Below are 15,641 nucleotides of genomic sequence, written 5' to 3'. Positions count from 1 at the left end.
TCATTGAGGTCAGATGTATCTAATTGGGGGGAAAAAACTGCTTTTGTACAACTAAATATTAACTTGAGACAAGCAGAAGAAAAAATAAAAGCATATGGTGGAACTAATGTGGAAATTGAAATTTAGAGATAAATTTCCCTTACGGATCCAATTGCCATGAAGTCAAGAAAAGAGAAATCTGCTTCTTCGATCAACACATACTTCAAATTCATGTAGTCAATAGTAATTTTCTCCAGTTGTGATTTTCACAGACAGGATTTCAAACATTGGTGTGTGGAAGGTAAAGAATGGCTCGGGGATTAAGGGGTTCTATCTCTGCTCTGTGCTAATGATGTTGTCCTTCTGACATTATTGAATGTGGATTAGCACTCTCAATTTTGAAGCCCTTAAGCGGGCATCCATCCCAGGTGGCTGAATTACAGTATCCTGGGCTTCTGTTCACAAATTATAGTAAAGAGGGGCTCTGGGAGGGACTGTAATTCGGCTACAGCTTTTGCAGTGACGCATTTGCTGAACCCTACCTCACACGGGAAGAAGGAGCTGAGCCACGAAGCAAAGCTCTGCCCATCTGTCATCCCAAAACTCAACTTGAGGCGTTGAAATTTGGGGGAAGGCTGAATGGACACAATCACAAATACAATCAACTGAAATATGTCTTCTCTGCAGGGAGGATGGGCTTGCCCTCTGAAATTTGGTGAGAATTTCAGAGACGTGGGAGGAGCTCACCTGCTCCCCCACACCAAGAGGATCTAGTGGTTTCATTGTGGTTTGGGCAACAATAACGGTGCCTGCTGAGTGTCTCACTTTGGAGGTTTACAGGTACAGCAAACCCAGGAATCATTGGGAGGGATTATAACTCCTCTCTGGCATGTGAATGTCTGGGTAAAGTTTCAGGAAACATCTGCGTCAGTAATCTGTGTTTTTGCTCTCCGCTAATACCACGACCTTGAAATGATCTTAAAGGTTTGCGGAATGACGGGAGAGTTTTTTGTTTTGTTTTTGTTGTTGTTTTTTTAAAATGAATTATTAAACGTATTTATTGCCTTTACATTACATGATGAGTAAATATTACTCAAACCAAAATCTGGAACATGGGTTCGGAGAGGAACATTATGGAAGACAAAGTGTCAAGACTTTTTTCATAGAATTTTATTGACAATTAGAAATCTACTTGTGGGGATTTGTGGAAATCACATTCGAGATCTGCCACGCAAAAGACAAAAACTTGCAAGAGGTTGAAAACTTAACAGACCTCTGAAACTATAACCTTTTTGTAAGCGTCAACATAACGTTAAGCCGTCAAGCTAGATGAGACATAGTTTTCAATTTTGAAAATTAGCCCTCTTAAGGTGTGAGGTTGGAGATATTGATCTCCTCACAGAGCTCTCAAGTTCACACCTTTGAACACATCAAAATAAAACTGCAGCTCTTCTTACAGTACTTTTACGGGTGGTAAAACTAAAATACAGACTACTGTAGGACGTCATGTGTATTGTTTTGCAATGGCCAGGCTTTTCAAGGCTTCAGTCTTTTTGAACAAATCAAGTTGTTTCTTTCTGTATCCGTTGAATTACCGGTCACCCTTTCAGAACACACAAATAAACAGAAATGGACGTTAAGCAAATCACTAAATCTGCATTTACAGGCAGAACACATCACATGTTACTTTCCAGCCATCTTCCTCTTTCTTTCAGTATTGTCATGGTTGCATTTTTCAGTTTCATGCATCTGTCTGTCTTTAATTATCCTCAAACATTGTTGTGTGATACTAAGTTACTTTTGTTTTCTCTATTACTTGGCACTGGTTCCTTGTAATATTGGCAGCTTGTTACAGCACACATTATCAGTTGCTCTGGGTATGTATGATCCTATAAAACAAATTTACCTTCTCAGATTCTCTACATCTTCTACAGTCTCTGGCAGGGCAACACCGTTCATCTCAGGCAACAGTGTCACCAGTGCACTGTACAGAACCGACATCACACCTTAAAGATAGGAGAAATAAGTTTGATACTGAAAGGGAAAAGATATATAAAGTGATATACTGTCATTTTCTCAGTGGTTCGAGAGTGTCATTCCAAGTAAATGGTGGCAAGTTGAAGGACATTTTTACCGTAAAGAATAAGAGGCAGCTCCTGCCAGATACTGGCAAGTCTGTAGAGAAGGAATGGGGCTACAATTGCTCCAATATCACTGGCTGATGAACATACTGACACACCCAAATTTCTGTAAGAAATTAGGTAAAAAAGTGAATTACACTGAAGTGTCAATGTAGTCCTTCTACAATAGCACTATTGACACAAATCTGAAGAGACCTTTTAAAGAAATGGCAAAAAGAAATGTTTCTAAATGAGTTGTTTCCAGTGAGAGAACCGAGTTATTTTGTAGTATAGGCTCGTAGCCTTTACTGCCACTGCCAGAAGAGAAGAAAAGATTGTCCTAAAGAAAAAGAAAAGAACAAGAAATATTGCTTTGGACATCCACAGGAGGAAAATTGAGTGAGCCGTGTTTTTTAGGAATTACTTTTTATCTCATAGTCAAATTTTCTGCTGAGGACGGTTCCCAACTGAAAAGAATTACCCGGAAGTATCTAAGCAAAAGCCATGACAAGAGCTGTTCAGATTCTATATTGTATACAAAACTGAGGAAAACTGCTCCAGCCATTCCTTTATTATCTTCTTTAACATAAGAAACACTATAAATATGACAACAGGAGGCTGAAAATGAACCGTCTGTGAAAATCATATATGTCACTTCTGTGCCATTTCATTAACAGACCTTGATAATAAAGTAATATGTCTTATTATACTAATAGATGTGAGAAAATTGAAAACAATGTGATAGGATTGCATTAGACAAAATATCTAAAGCAAAATGTTGTACAATATTCATTGAACAGCTTTAGTTTCAGTGCTGCAGACCCACATTAAAGCTTAGAGTAAATGTGGTCTCAATGTAAAGCAGTTGCCTTTTCCTAATTTTTTTAAGAGTTTCTCCTACTGTCTCACCTTAACCCCATGGTTGTTTTTCCAACAAGGTTAAGAAAAGAGCTTGGGAAAAAAAGATGATAATTGGTAACTTTTTGGACTGTTTGACAATGCTTCATTTCTACTTGGAATTGACTTCCCAGATGGTTTGTGAAACAAATAATCCGAGGTGTCAGTATGTGCTTCGATTTCAGTCAGCACTCCAGCACAACTTGTCATCTTTGACAGCACACAGAAAAACACCTTTGTGCATCAACACTGCATTGCTCACACCTCAGAGGTGTTGGATACATCTCTGTGTTTGCAAAGTTCACAGTCTCAAAATCAATGGCGACAGCGAGCCTCCCAATGATTGCAATCGACCTTTTCAACCAGGAAAAATCTGCAAGAAAGACAGAAGAATGGAAACAAGGTCCACATAAAAGAATCATCATTAAACCCAGAAATAAATAGCAGCCCCTGCAGTTATTGAGGTGCATTTACCAGCGGACACGAGAGGGACAACGAGGCAGGCAACTCCTCCGGTGAAGTTGGTGATGGCCATGAGGGAGCGTCGGCCCACTCTGTCCACCATCAGATAGAAGATGAGCCCGGCGGGCAGCTCCACCACAGCGGAGATAAAGAAATCCAAAAAGAGATTGTTACCTGCGATTCCCAGCCGCAGGACCAGGCCTTGAAACACAACAGTGCTTGTAAACCTGTGTTTAAAGGAACACTGCGTAAAATTTCTTTTTCTAAATGACCACCACATCCAAGGATCGGTTTGATAATCCGTGGTCTTAAAATAAAATCACAAAAAACATTTATTAAACTGACTCACCAGGCATAAATTAGAATTATCGTGTTTCTTCTAATGGCTGGTGTCCTAAACAAATCCTTAAATGACATGGGCTGCAGTACCTTCTTTTCCTCTGAAAGAATTATCTGAAAAACATTATATCAAGCAATAACTTTGATTGCTAGATTTTGCATTTGCAAATAGTTTTCAAGTTAATCGGGATACGCCATTTCTCCACTTCTCCATACGGTCATACCTCTGGCAGATCATGTGGCAAACATCTGCCGTTACATTCTGCAATGTTCTCAGCAACTTTCATGGCCTCCGTTGTTCTCTTTTGTGAAAAGAGCCATCGTGGAGATTCGGGGACCATCCTTTAACAGAAAAACTCTGGTAACTAGTATTTCAAAATCTGTCTTTGGTAATACGTTTTTTGATGACATTAGATTTGTACCAGTAGTATGAGACAAACAGGAAGCAAGGAAGACTCATGGCCAGCTGTAAAGTCCTCCAAGAAGATATAAAGTAAGCCAGAGCAGGCAGAATGACCATACCCGTTGAGTAAAGAGTTCGAAACACCATGGACACAAACTTCCTGTTGTCTGCTCCGAAGAATTCAATCACTGTGAATGATAAGAGTTTAAGCTGACAGATCAAATCAAATCAAATTTATTTGTATAGCATATTTCATGTACAAACAATTCAAAGTGCTTTGCATAAAATAAAAGCATTGCAGCAGGGAGTAGAAGAAGCATTAAAATACATATAAAGAGAAACAATTAAAATAATTTAAATGAATTTAAAAACAAGCAACAGTCTAGATAAGTTAAAAGATAGCGTGCAGATTTCATGCAAAGACACATGAGAACAGAAATGTTTTTAACCTTGATTTAAAAAGGTCTACATTTGGTGAAAGTTTAATCTCCACTGGCAGTTTGTTCCACTTGTTTGCAGCATAACAGCTAAATGCTGCTTCTCCATGTTTAGTCTGGACTCTGGACTGGACCAGCTGACCTGAGTCCTTGGATCTAAGTGCTCTGCTGGGTTTATATTCTCTGAACATATCACAGATGTATTTTGGGCCTAAACCGTTCTGGGATTTGTAAACCATCAGTAGGCTTTTAAAATCTATTCTGTGACTGACTGGAAGCCAGAGTAAAGATTTTAAAACTGGTGCGATGTGTTCGGGTTAAAACTCTAGCAGCAGCGTTCTGGATGAGCTGCAGATGTTTAATGCTCTTTTTGGGAAGTCCAGTTAAAAGAGCATTACAGTAATTGAGTCTACTGGAGATGAATGCATGGATGAGTTTCTCCTGGTCTTTTTGGGAGAGGAAACCTTTAATTCTGTTGATGTTTCTGAGATGGTAAAAAGCTGCCTTGGTGACAGCTTTGATGTGGCTGCTGAAAGTCAGATCTGAGTCTATCAACACTCCGAGGTTATGAACTTGGTCAGTGATTGTAAGGTCCCGAGTCTCAAGATATTTACCAACACTGACCCTCTTCTCTTTGCTACCAAACAGAATGATCTCAGTTTTGTCTTCATTTAATTAATTAAACAGATAGATGAACTGACCCAAAATATAGCAGATTGGGTATTTTGTGAGTTGTCGTTTATAAGTTATGAACTTTTGGTCATATATTATTTTCTCTATTAAGCTCCATTTAGAAAAAGGTTTTCTGAGATTTCCTTTTCTTGGAGTTTTAAATCTCTGCTATGGATCCCAGGCCTAACTCTGAGAAATATTTGTTTTTACATCAAGATAACTTTGAAAAGTAGCATTCTTCTTGACACTGTATTTGCTCTTGCATTTGAACATACCTAGTACGTAGTTAGCCGTCCATGCTCCCTTTCCAAAAAAACCCTGTGAAAAGCGGAGGAAAAGCAGCAGCGAGTACCATGGTGACAGCATGACTCCGACACCTGAAATTCCCAGACCAAGCATTGAGGCAATGAAACATGGCTTTCTACCAAACCTGTGAAAAGAATGAAGAGTACTTATTCATCAGATTATTCACTTCAGTTGAAATTACATGGGGAAAATAGTTGGTATTTAATGGTGCATAACAAACCTGTCTGCCAGATAGCCAGTGACAAAAGCTCCGACAAAAAATCCGCATGCCAGGGAAACCTGATTCAGGTCAGCAAGCCAGGATTTCTCACAGACCAAGGAAAACTAGGGGAGAGGAAATTCTACTTAAAAGTAGCAGCACAGATGTGGTTGATAACAGAGAACCATTTGTAGAGATTGGATTTAGAGAGATAGCTGCGCCAAACTTATAGAGCTAATTTTGTTGTTAAGGAAATAAAAACATGAAAAAAAACCACCAAATGTACCCACCTCGGTAACAGTAGTGCTGCGGCTTGTATCAAACATCCATCTGCCCTCACAGGGCTCTGTCTGGGTTGCATTAGAAGAAAGTTGCCACTCAAGTTCATCACATTTACTCCGGCTTTTATTCCAGTCCACTGCAAATCTCTCACAGTGGCTGTAGGATCCTGACTCTTCAGAGTGGGGAACGGTCACTTCTCGTACCCTGACCTCTGTCCAGCCACATTCTTTCTGGAGGCTCTCAGATCCAGGACTCCAACACCAGTGATCAGAAGTGTACCCCAAGAAAACAACTCCAACGAGCACAAACGCAAAAAGGATCAAAGGCAAAGATCCAAGTGTGACAATCCTTTTCTGGAAAGGCCCAAATTCTCCTACATGCTGGATGAGTCTGTCTACATTTTCCATCTCTGTTGATAATCAAGAGTGGTAGAAGACGTAGGGTCTGTTCAAGCTGCAGCACACTGACAGTGTCTAGGAAGAGTCATATTTTTAAAGAGACAAGAGCTCCAACGAATGATCAAAGTCCCTCTTTATTCTCACTCTTGGGTTTACAGGTCATCGTTTTGAGGATTGAGCAAGCATATCAAATCATTAAAAGCGCCTCTTGATCAACGATTTGGTGCCTGGGGGCGAGTCTAAGAGGCTGCAGAGGGCCAGTTTGCTCCTTCAGTCTTAACGCCGCCCTTTTTTCAGTCAAAGGAACAGATTAACTTTATTGCCTGACCTCCAGATATCCATTCATACATTTTATCAGGATCTGTACCTCAGTTTGTGTCATCGCATATCTAACAAAACATTAACATTGACCGAAGACAGAGCCTTTCAGAGAGGCAAGACACACTGCAGTCCAGAGGTCCGTTTCACGAAGCAGGTTTAGTGAAAACTCTGAGTTTATTAACCCTGAAATGAGGGAAACTCTGAGTTTTCCGTTTCACAAAGGGAGGTAACTCAACCCCGAGAAAGAGGGCTAACTAGCCTGTTTCACAAAGAGAGGTAACTTAACCTCTCGGTCAGTTGCCGTAGTAACAAACTCCGAACCTAAAATAACTGCACAGTCAAATAGCCACTTAATATTTACTTTACAGTGTAAAACATGATCAAAATGAGGTACCTCCATGCCGAGGTCTCACCTGTTTGAACAATGTTTTTATATTTCATCTTAAACTGCTGCCAAGTGCGCTTCTCCCCCGCGGGATTGCACCTAAATGAAATAAATGAATGGGCTACCATTCAAGCAGTTTTCCCCTGTAATATTATTGTGATTACAAAGGACTACATTTAAACTTACACTTTTGTTGCTACAGCGGTGTTGCACTTAATTCTAAAAACGTGTTGAAACTCGCCGTATGAGCACATTAAGATTTCCAATTCGAGGTTGGTGAAAAACTTCTGCCTTCTATCTCAGAGTAGATCAACTCAGAGTTCAGGAATAGACTCGGAGTTTGTTGAACCTGCTTTGTGAAACGGACCTCAGGTTACTGAGTTTTTATGTTTCCAGAAGCTAAATAAAAAATCACCAGTGATATCATGCCATCTACCTGCATATAACCAACAATATCCTTTTTTATATTGTTTTGATATAAATATTGTTTTATATTGTTTATCCACCTTCCATTCTAGCAACAGCAACAAATTATCGATGAGCTTTGCGGTTAACTATTTTACTTTTTACTCTTTGTCTCTGAATCATTTATTTTTGTGTTATTGTGTTGAGTTGTGAATTCTCCTTGAACTGCCTGCACCAAGACGGTTATTTTTTGGTTGCTGTTTTGTCAAATCTTCTCCTTCTTTTAAAGCAGTATCATGGGGAAAGTCGGTGAGTCACACTATGTAGCAACAGTTTTGAGATATTGAGTCCTCTGTAAATTAAATATATTGCTGTGAGACTGTTGGCTGGGCAAAACAAGATGTTTGAAGACATCATCGTCTTACCTTCTGGGAAATAACTCAGAAAAATAATTCCATGCTAATGAACCAAAAGGGTAACTGCATGTTACAGCCTTAGTCTCTGCACTACATCTGATGAGATATTATTGCAGTAAAGATTTTAAGGGTATTTTTGAAAGCAATGATTTTGATAAATGAATGCTGCTCTAAATGGATAGAGTGATATTAACACCTGTCTCAAAACTGTCAGTGTCATTTAAACAGAGGAGGTTTCATAGTTAGGTGTCATATTTTTCATCATATGTGATACACACGTAAGACTCAGTTAAGAGTAGCAGTTTATTTGGTGTAGATAAATGATCTCAAACTGCAAAAAGATGGAGCATTTACATCATTTTCATATCCGTAATCCAGCTAACTAAAAACATTTGCTCACACATTTACCATTTTGCAGCTTGGCTGAGGAGTCAAGCTTAACTCAGTGCATGAATCTAATGAGCTGATTTGACATGTTTCTGTTTCGTTTTGGTTCATCTCTGCTGTGGATGAAGGAGTTTCACTGGGCAGACAAAATGTCTTCCACTGAGGGTCGGTCTAATGGACTCTGGCAGGAGTGAGAGAACAGCACCGTCCCATGTTCGTCCAAAAGGAAGTCGCCTCCCAGCTGGATCAAAAGAAACAACAGCGGAGACAATCTTCATCACGCTTTTTACTGAGAGAGAATATGTAAAGCATTTCAATATTAGTACAAAACAAAACTAGATGATTTCCATATTACCGCTTAGAATTTTTTGTGTATGGTTCATAAACCATTCATATTTGTATAAATGGGGATTATCAGCACAAAACCACTTTAAACAAAAAGTTGGAATTCTGTGTAAATCTTAGAATCCAAATTTATTTTCACAAATGAACATAACTGTCATGAACTGTGTGTGGTTTGGTGTACTCAGTTGTTCAGATTTCTTTGTTTGGCTTTGTTAAGGTCAGGTTGGATTTTTTGTTCTTTTATTATTTGTTTTTTTCTTCTGTTCCTGTTGGGTTAGTCTTGGGTCCTTGCTTTTCTACCTCTCAGAGCTTGGTTTGTATTGTAGTTCGTCTTTCTTCCTGTTTTATTTTGCAGAGACTTCCTCTTTGTGTGTTCTGTTGTATTTACTTCCTGTTCATGTTTCATGGCAGGTTTTCAGTTACTGCTTGCCACACCTGCTCCTTGATTTTTATCGAGTAGTCAAATTGTCAACTTGTTGCAACTAATTAGATTATTTGTCAACGGATAACATAACTGGGCATACAAAGAGCACCTTAGAGAGGTCGAGCCTCTAAGAAGTAAAGATGAGCAGAGGTTCAGCAATCTACAAAAAACTGTTTACAGATTGTGGAGCAATTTCAGAATAATGTTCCTCAACATAAAATTAGAAAGAACTGGAATATTCCATTATCTACAGTACATCATATCAGAGGATGCAGACAATCTGGAGAAATCTCTGTGCTTCAGGGACATGGCCAAAAATCAATATGAGCGGCCTGTGATCTTCGGGCTTTCAGGCTTCACTGACTTAAAAAAAGGCATGGAAATCAGTGCACGGGGCGCAGGAACACTTCCAGAAATTATTGTGTACACATTTCACTGTGCCATCCACAAGTCCAGGTCCAAGCTCTACCAGGCAGAGAAGAAGCCGTATGTGAACATGATCAAGAAATGCTGTAGTCTTTTCTGAACCAAAACTGATTTAAAATGGACTGAAGCCAAGTGGAAAACTCTTCTGTGGTCAGATTAAGCTTCTTCTTTTTTTTTTTTTTTTAATTCTCTTTAGAAATTATGGATGCTGCATCCTCGACACTAAAGAGCAAAGCTTGTAATCAATAGTGAGTTCAAAAGCTTGCATCTCAGATGATATGGCGAGCATTAGTGCCTTTGGAATTGACAACTTAAAGGCACCATCAATGCTGAAAGTTATATACACTTTTAGAGCAACATATGCTCCAATCAAGATGACATCTTCGCTAGGAAAGGCCTTGCATATTTCAGAAAGACAATGGTAAACTACGGCATCTATTCCAACAGCATGGCTTCATAGTAGAAGACTCCAGGTGATGGACTGACCTGCTTGCGGTCCAGACCTATAACCCAAAGAAAACATTTGGTGCATCTGGAAAAGGAAAATATGACAAAGAAGCTAGAATCCTATATCAGACGAGAATGGACAAAATTCCTCTCCCAAAGGTCCAACTACTGGTGTCCTCAGTTCCGTGGTGTTTACAGACTGCAGTTAAAAGAAGAGGGGATGCTACACATTGGTAAACATAACCCTGTGCCACATTTATTAATGCATGTTGCTGATATTAAATTCAAGATGAGCTAATATTGATGGGAATTGTCTCACTCTCAACATTTGATACATTTTCTATGTCCTACATTGAATAAAATTTTAGTTTATGAGAATTGCAAATGATGGCATTCTGTTTTTATTCACATTTTACACAGTATACCAGCTTTTTAGAGGATGGGGCTGTTTCAGATAAGATTATTACCTTATGAATATTTTGCTTTACTGTCTTGTAACTACACATCCTTACACATTCACTACATATTCTACAGCATTACTGTTACATTAGGAAATGGCAAGAGAAGTGGGACTTTATATACCCTGCACGGACACAATATACTGTGAAATCTAACCTGAAACATGTCGTCTTGAATTGTAGGAAGTTCTCGTGGAAACTCCATATTGTCTGCTACATATTCAGCATAGAGCAGCATGTTGCTGAAGTTTAACACTTTCTTCACAGACGTTCCCAGGCCAAATGCAGCGTATATCTACAAAAACCCTGCACAGTTTTTTCATCAACTTAATTGAGAATGAAATGTGCATTCTGCAGCCTGTTGTACACTCCAGACCTTTCTATCAGGGTCTAACAGCATGTTGTACTGGCAGTCAATGTCCTGCAGCCAGTGGGAAGCTCCCTCCTGACAACCAAATGAAACAACCACCACTTGTACTGAGTGCGCATCCAGGGGCCGCTGCAAAACTGTGGAGTAATGTCAAAAAACAGTGGGCATTTCATCAGTTGGAATCTATTGACATTTATTCAAAAAGTTTAAACAGTATGGTCTCAGCTGACTGCATGCATTTAACTAAATAAACCTCCATCGATAATTTGGTTACACGCTCTCTGAAAAGTGATAAACTGGCAGCCACAGCAGGACCATGACTGAAGTCTTTCCACTGAGTGCTCTGTAGCTTAAAGTCTCTGATTAGGCTGAACTGTAAACTGCAGGCTTGCACTGACTGCACTGTGAATCAAAATAAATAATTCACTCTGAATTAATCATGAACCTAAAGCACGTGGCACAACATAACACCAACTTAGACACGCATAACCAGGAGAGCTCGTTCCAAAGTCCATTTAAATCACAACAGTTATGACATGCATGGGCATTGTTTTTGCTTCTTAACGTTGAAATGATAATATATCCAAGTTTTCAATTCAGCTAGTCATTCCTGCTTTGTTATGATTTAAGCTTATTTAAAAAAGAGGCAATTTAAATCAGTTATTCAGCAACATCTTGAACCCTCAGCACGACAGAGACCTGCGTCAGTAGAAGATTTGTAGGGTTGAAAAAGGGACAGTGTAATATTGAACTGAGTGTAAATGACTTTTTGTTTACCTGATTCCTCTCCAGATCTTTTATATGTAAGCGGCATAGCAGGCAGGAGAACTGGCGGATTAACACCAACAAAGTCTTTTTATCTTTGCCAAAATATTGCTGCAGTGTCACTTTCCTGCAAAACACCATAGAATAGGCACCATAGATTGCAAAAGTCCAAAATAGACAACACAGAGATATTTAGCTCGTTATTTTGTTACATTTCCTGAGAAGTATGGAGGCATAAAAAATGATCAGACTCACTCTCCTGTTCTGGCATCGATGAGAGGCATATCTGCTAAGATATATTCTGACTGATGGTTCCCTTCCAGTATTTTCACACTCGGTTGTAAGTCATCATCCAGACACTGCAGAAAGGCATCCCACTGCACCTGTGTTACATTGGCTGCACTCAGTAAATTTCTAAAAAGCTTCAGCCAGTGTGATCTTTTTTTTTCTTATTTCAATAACTCACCCCAAGCTGTCGAAATTCCTGCACAGCATCCCGTAGAGCAGCACAACTGGAATCATTACGCAACATAAGGTTGTTTCAGTTTACTGCGCTTTTGGAATAAATGAGATGTACTAATGTATTATATTTGTTTCGTGCAATATGAGAGTGACCAAAGGAAAGAATACACCATTCATTAGTTTTGGCACCTATGGGGATTTGTTTCTTAGATCACTTTTAGCAAGGTCTCAGGCCTTTCAAAGATATTTTGATTTTATTTTGAGGTGGGGTTATGTGAGGTTTATGTGAGCTGTCCGGCTTACCTGCAGTAGACAGAGCGCTCTCAGTTTGGACAATCAAGCAGGAATTCTGATGAGAGCTACTCTGAAAGGAATCATGGAAGAGGGAATTTTTTTTGCCATCTATAGCAATTCAAACATCAAAAATAGAATTAGAGCAAATGCTATGTATTTATAATTGTACACCACATCACTTTAGCACGAGACAGCTTTGTACCCAAACATATCCTGCCACTGATCACCTGAGTCTTTGTTAGCTCACTGCTTGGCATTACTTTGGCCAAGACCTTTTGCAAATAATGAAAGGTGTGGATTTTCAGGCCTTTACACATTTTTATCTGTGTTGCAGTTGGTATTTTTGGATTATACTGGTGGGAATTTTTGTCACAGCTGTTCAGCGGAGCGATACATCAGATAACTGCATGCAGGCAAAGTGAACTATTGTCTCATGCAAAATATTTCTGTTACGTTTTTGAGGTTTTACTTGTTTTAGATGGAGAAGATCCACTATTTTGTAACCCCCTTCTGAGTAGCAGTGGTGGAGGAAGTACTGAAGTGTAGTACTTAAGTAAAAGTATAAATACCCAGCAAAATATATACTTAAGTAAAAGTAGAAGTACTGCATCAAAAATCCTACTTAAGTAAAAGTCATAAGTACTGACTTTTAAATTTACTTTAAGTATTAAAAGTAAAAGTACTCGCGCAATTGGTTGTCTTTCAATGTCTAGGCCATTTTGATGAAGAATGCAGGCATAGCTACTGGTAATACTTAAGCCTCTACAGAAGTCACTGTTAGTAAAAATTATAAGCAACATTGAAGCTGACAGAGCCACCTGATTGGTTTAAACATATTTTTGTGTAGGCAACGTTATGGCGAAACTGCATTTATAAAATGTAACAAGTAACAACACATATTGTAGAAATGTAGTGGAGTAGAAAGTATAGATAATAGCTGCAAAATGTAATGGAGTAAAAGTCGAAAGTATGCATTATTATTTTTACTTAAGTAAAGTACAAATACGGAAAAATTTACTTAAGTACAGTAACGAAGTAAAAATACTCCGTTACATTCCACCACTGCTGAGTAGCTCAACGTTTAGCCCTCTTTTCAGAATTACTCCAAATTTTCCAAATTGAGAGCACTCGGACTGCTGTCAGAGAACTAAGTGTGAGTGCGTGTGCGTGTGTGTGTGTGTGTGTGTGTGTAGTATGGGTATTTTTGTGTTTAAATGTTTTGTATCTTGTTTTGGACTTACTTTTAACAAGGATCTCATACTACTGATGATTATATATATGTTTTTGTAAGGATCCCCTCGAAAATGAGATGATGCATCTCAAGGGGCTATCCTTGAAATAAACAAAATAACAAAATTTTATGATCAATTGATGAATTTAACGCAATTTCTTTTTTTGGCTAATAGACTCTAATGTATCGTCTCAGTAGAGCAGTGCTCTGACTGATGGAAAGGAATAACACCCCTTAGGGTTTATACCCTATGGTGGATAAATGGATAAAAGCAACACTTAAGAAGTTTGCAAACCTTGAAACTCTGTGCTTCTGACTCCTTTTGAACATTCCTGGGCCTGAAAACATCCTAGACTTTCCTGGTTTCCAGTTTCCAGTTCATTACTTTAAGAAGAGGCATCCAACTGATTTACTCAAAATACAGTGGGCAAAAACCCATTAGACCAAAGTCGTGACAACTGAGGCTGAGTCTTGTTCAGAGCCCTCACCAGGAAGAATCAGGTGATGAAATTTAAAAGTGTAAATACTCTCCCCTCAAACCTTGACCTCCTCCAAGCAGCTGCCGAGCTCTCACAAAGCAACAAAAGATTGTAAGAAGATGGCAAAGCAAAAACAGTATTGACCTTGAAATATGAAAGAAATGCTCCAGTATTAATGTGTTTGGTGTATTATTTTTCCTTTGATGTTGATGCTGTTTGAAAGTGAAGTTCTCTTACTGACTGTTTTTTGTCCATAGATCTTCTGCATCCTTTTTCCTTGTGACAGACAGGCTGTGAAATTTGAAGAAAATAGACTGTAAAGCTATGTTTGGGGCTCTATAAGTCACATAAATAAATGTATTTCTTTTTATATATTTTTAACATTTGCAGTAAAAAGAAGTAAAAGCTGTAGCAGTTAGAGGCTGTGTATATACCTGTTGTACAAAACTGCACCAGCTTCAATCAGACCCAGCAGCGACTGTTTTTGCTCTATGCGGATTTTCTGCCTGATGAATTCCTGGCGAGAACCTGTTTAATAAAAAGTGCATAAAGTTAGTGTGCAACAGTCCAAGTTTTGGCTCTTCGTATATAATGACTGACAGGCCTCCTGCTTGTGCCACTCAGAGTGCCACCGTAAATCGCCTGCCAACAGCAGAACACGGTGTCTGCGTGTCTATTTTTATGTGCACTTGTCTGGGCCACACAAAATGCTGCCAACCTTCATTGCTTTCCTTTTCAGCGAGCTTCAGCAGAGCTTTGCCGTATTCAACAAAAGCTGTCAGTGCCTTTGCACAAGAAACTGCAGTCGGCTCTGGTCCTTAAGCCATTTTCTTTTCGGAATGTGGATCTGTAATTGTTTAAAGGGATATCCAACCTTTGATCAGTCAGCACAGTAAACAGCCTCTCAAAGTACAGAGCAGAATAAAAATATTTGAAATCCCAGATTTCATTGAAAATGGTACAAAAACAATGTTAAAAAACGTGAAAGTTGGTATTTTATATATACATGCTTATTTTAAGCAGAGTTTGAGGCCTCCTTTGTAATACATTTAATGCATCAAATGTTTTAATGTGACTGCGTGCAAGCTAGTTTTGGGTATTTTATAAGCTATTTCGTGGCTATGTGGTTGTAACATCCATAGCATGTGCTTTGACATCCTTGCTGAAATAAACAAGACACCGTCTGAATACCGTATGTTGCTCCAAAACCTGTATAGATCCTGCAGGAGTTGTTTTCATATTATTATAGATGTCATAAAGGGGTACAGTATTATTGAATTTTATCAGCAAACTGTTAGTTTAAAACACTAATTATGCTGAAAACTGGGGAATTTAAAGGTTGATAGGCAACGGTTGTATTTCAATGTTGGATAGACCCTCTTCAAAGCAGACGTGTTCGCTCAATGGTATCTAGAGTGCATTTATTTAGCGCTTTGAAGTCATGTTAACGCCTCACAGTGCTTTTACACTACAAGTCACATTCACCCGTTCACTCACATACCCACACACACTCGCACAGCAATTCTTCGTCA

General features: G+C 38.9%; 1 protein-coding gene across 1 annotated transcript; it reads right to left on the bottom strand.

Moving 5' to 3' along the window:
• Positions 1 to 1,216: 1,216 nt before the first annotated feature.
• slc22a3 (solute carrier family 22 member 3) lies at positions 1,217 to 6,966 on the bottom strand. The gene is made up of 11 exons (XM_075447862.1): positions 6,105 to 6,966; positions 5,836 to 5,939; positions 5,585 to 5,739; positions 4,220 to 4,388; positions 4,022 to 4,139; positions 3,808 to 3,911; positions 3,471 to 3,685; positions 3,261 to 3,369; positions 2,114 to 2,226; positions 1,886 to 1,985; positions 1,217 to 1,582 (listed from the first exon to the last, which is right to left on the bottom strand). The coding sequence occupies exons 1-11, from the start codon at positions 6,501 to 6,503 to the stop codon at positions 1,516 to 1,518; spliced, it is 1,653 nt and encodes a 550-aa protein (XP_075303977.1). The 5' UTR covers positions 6,504 to 6,966; the 3' UTR covers positions 1,217 to 1,515.
• Between the last annotated feature and the right edge of the window lie 8,675 nt (positions 6,967 to 15,641).

The sequence above is a fragment of the Odontesthes bonariensis genome, chromosome 17 (genome assembly GCF_027942865.1).
Source record: "Odontesthes bonariensis isolate fOdoBon6 chromosome 17, fOdoBon6.hap1, whole genome shotgun sequence".
NCBI classification, from domain to species: Eukaryota; Metazoa; Chordata; class Actinopteri; order Atheriniformes; family Atherinopsidae; genus Odontesthes; species Odontesthes bonariensis.
Note: the sequence above shows the minus strand (reverse complement) of the source record. Positions and strands in the feature narration are given on the sequence as shown.

Bases quoted from the DNA above. Each gene is read 5' to 3' on its own strand.
- slc22a3 (XM_075447862.1), bottom strand. From the start codon at position 6,503: ATGGAAAATGTAGACAGACTCATCCAGCATGTAGGAGAATTTGGGCCT. The intron at 5,740-5,835 runs GTTTGTTATGCA...TTCTTTTCACAG, and splicing joins ACTGGCTATCTGGCAGACAG to GTTTGGTAGAAAGCCATGTT. The intron at 3,912-4,021 runs GTATGACCGTAT...AATGTTTTTCAG, and splicing joins TGCCACATGATCTGCCAGAG to ATAATTCTTTCAGAGGAAAA.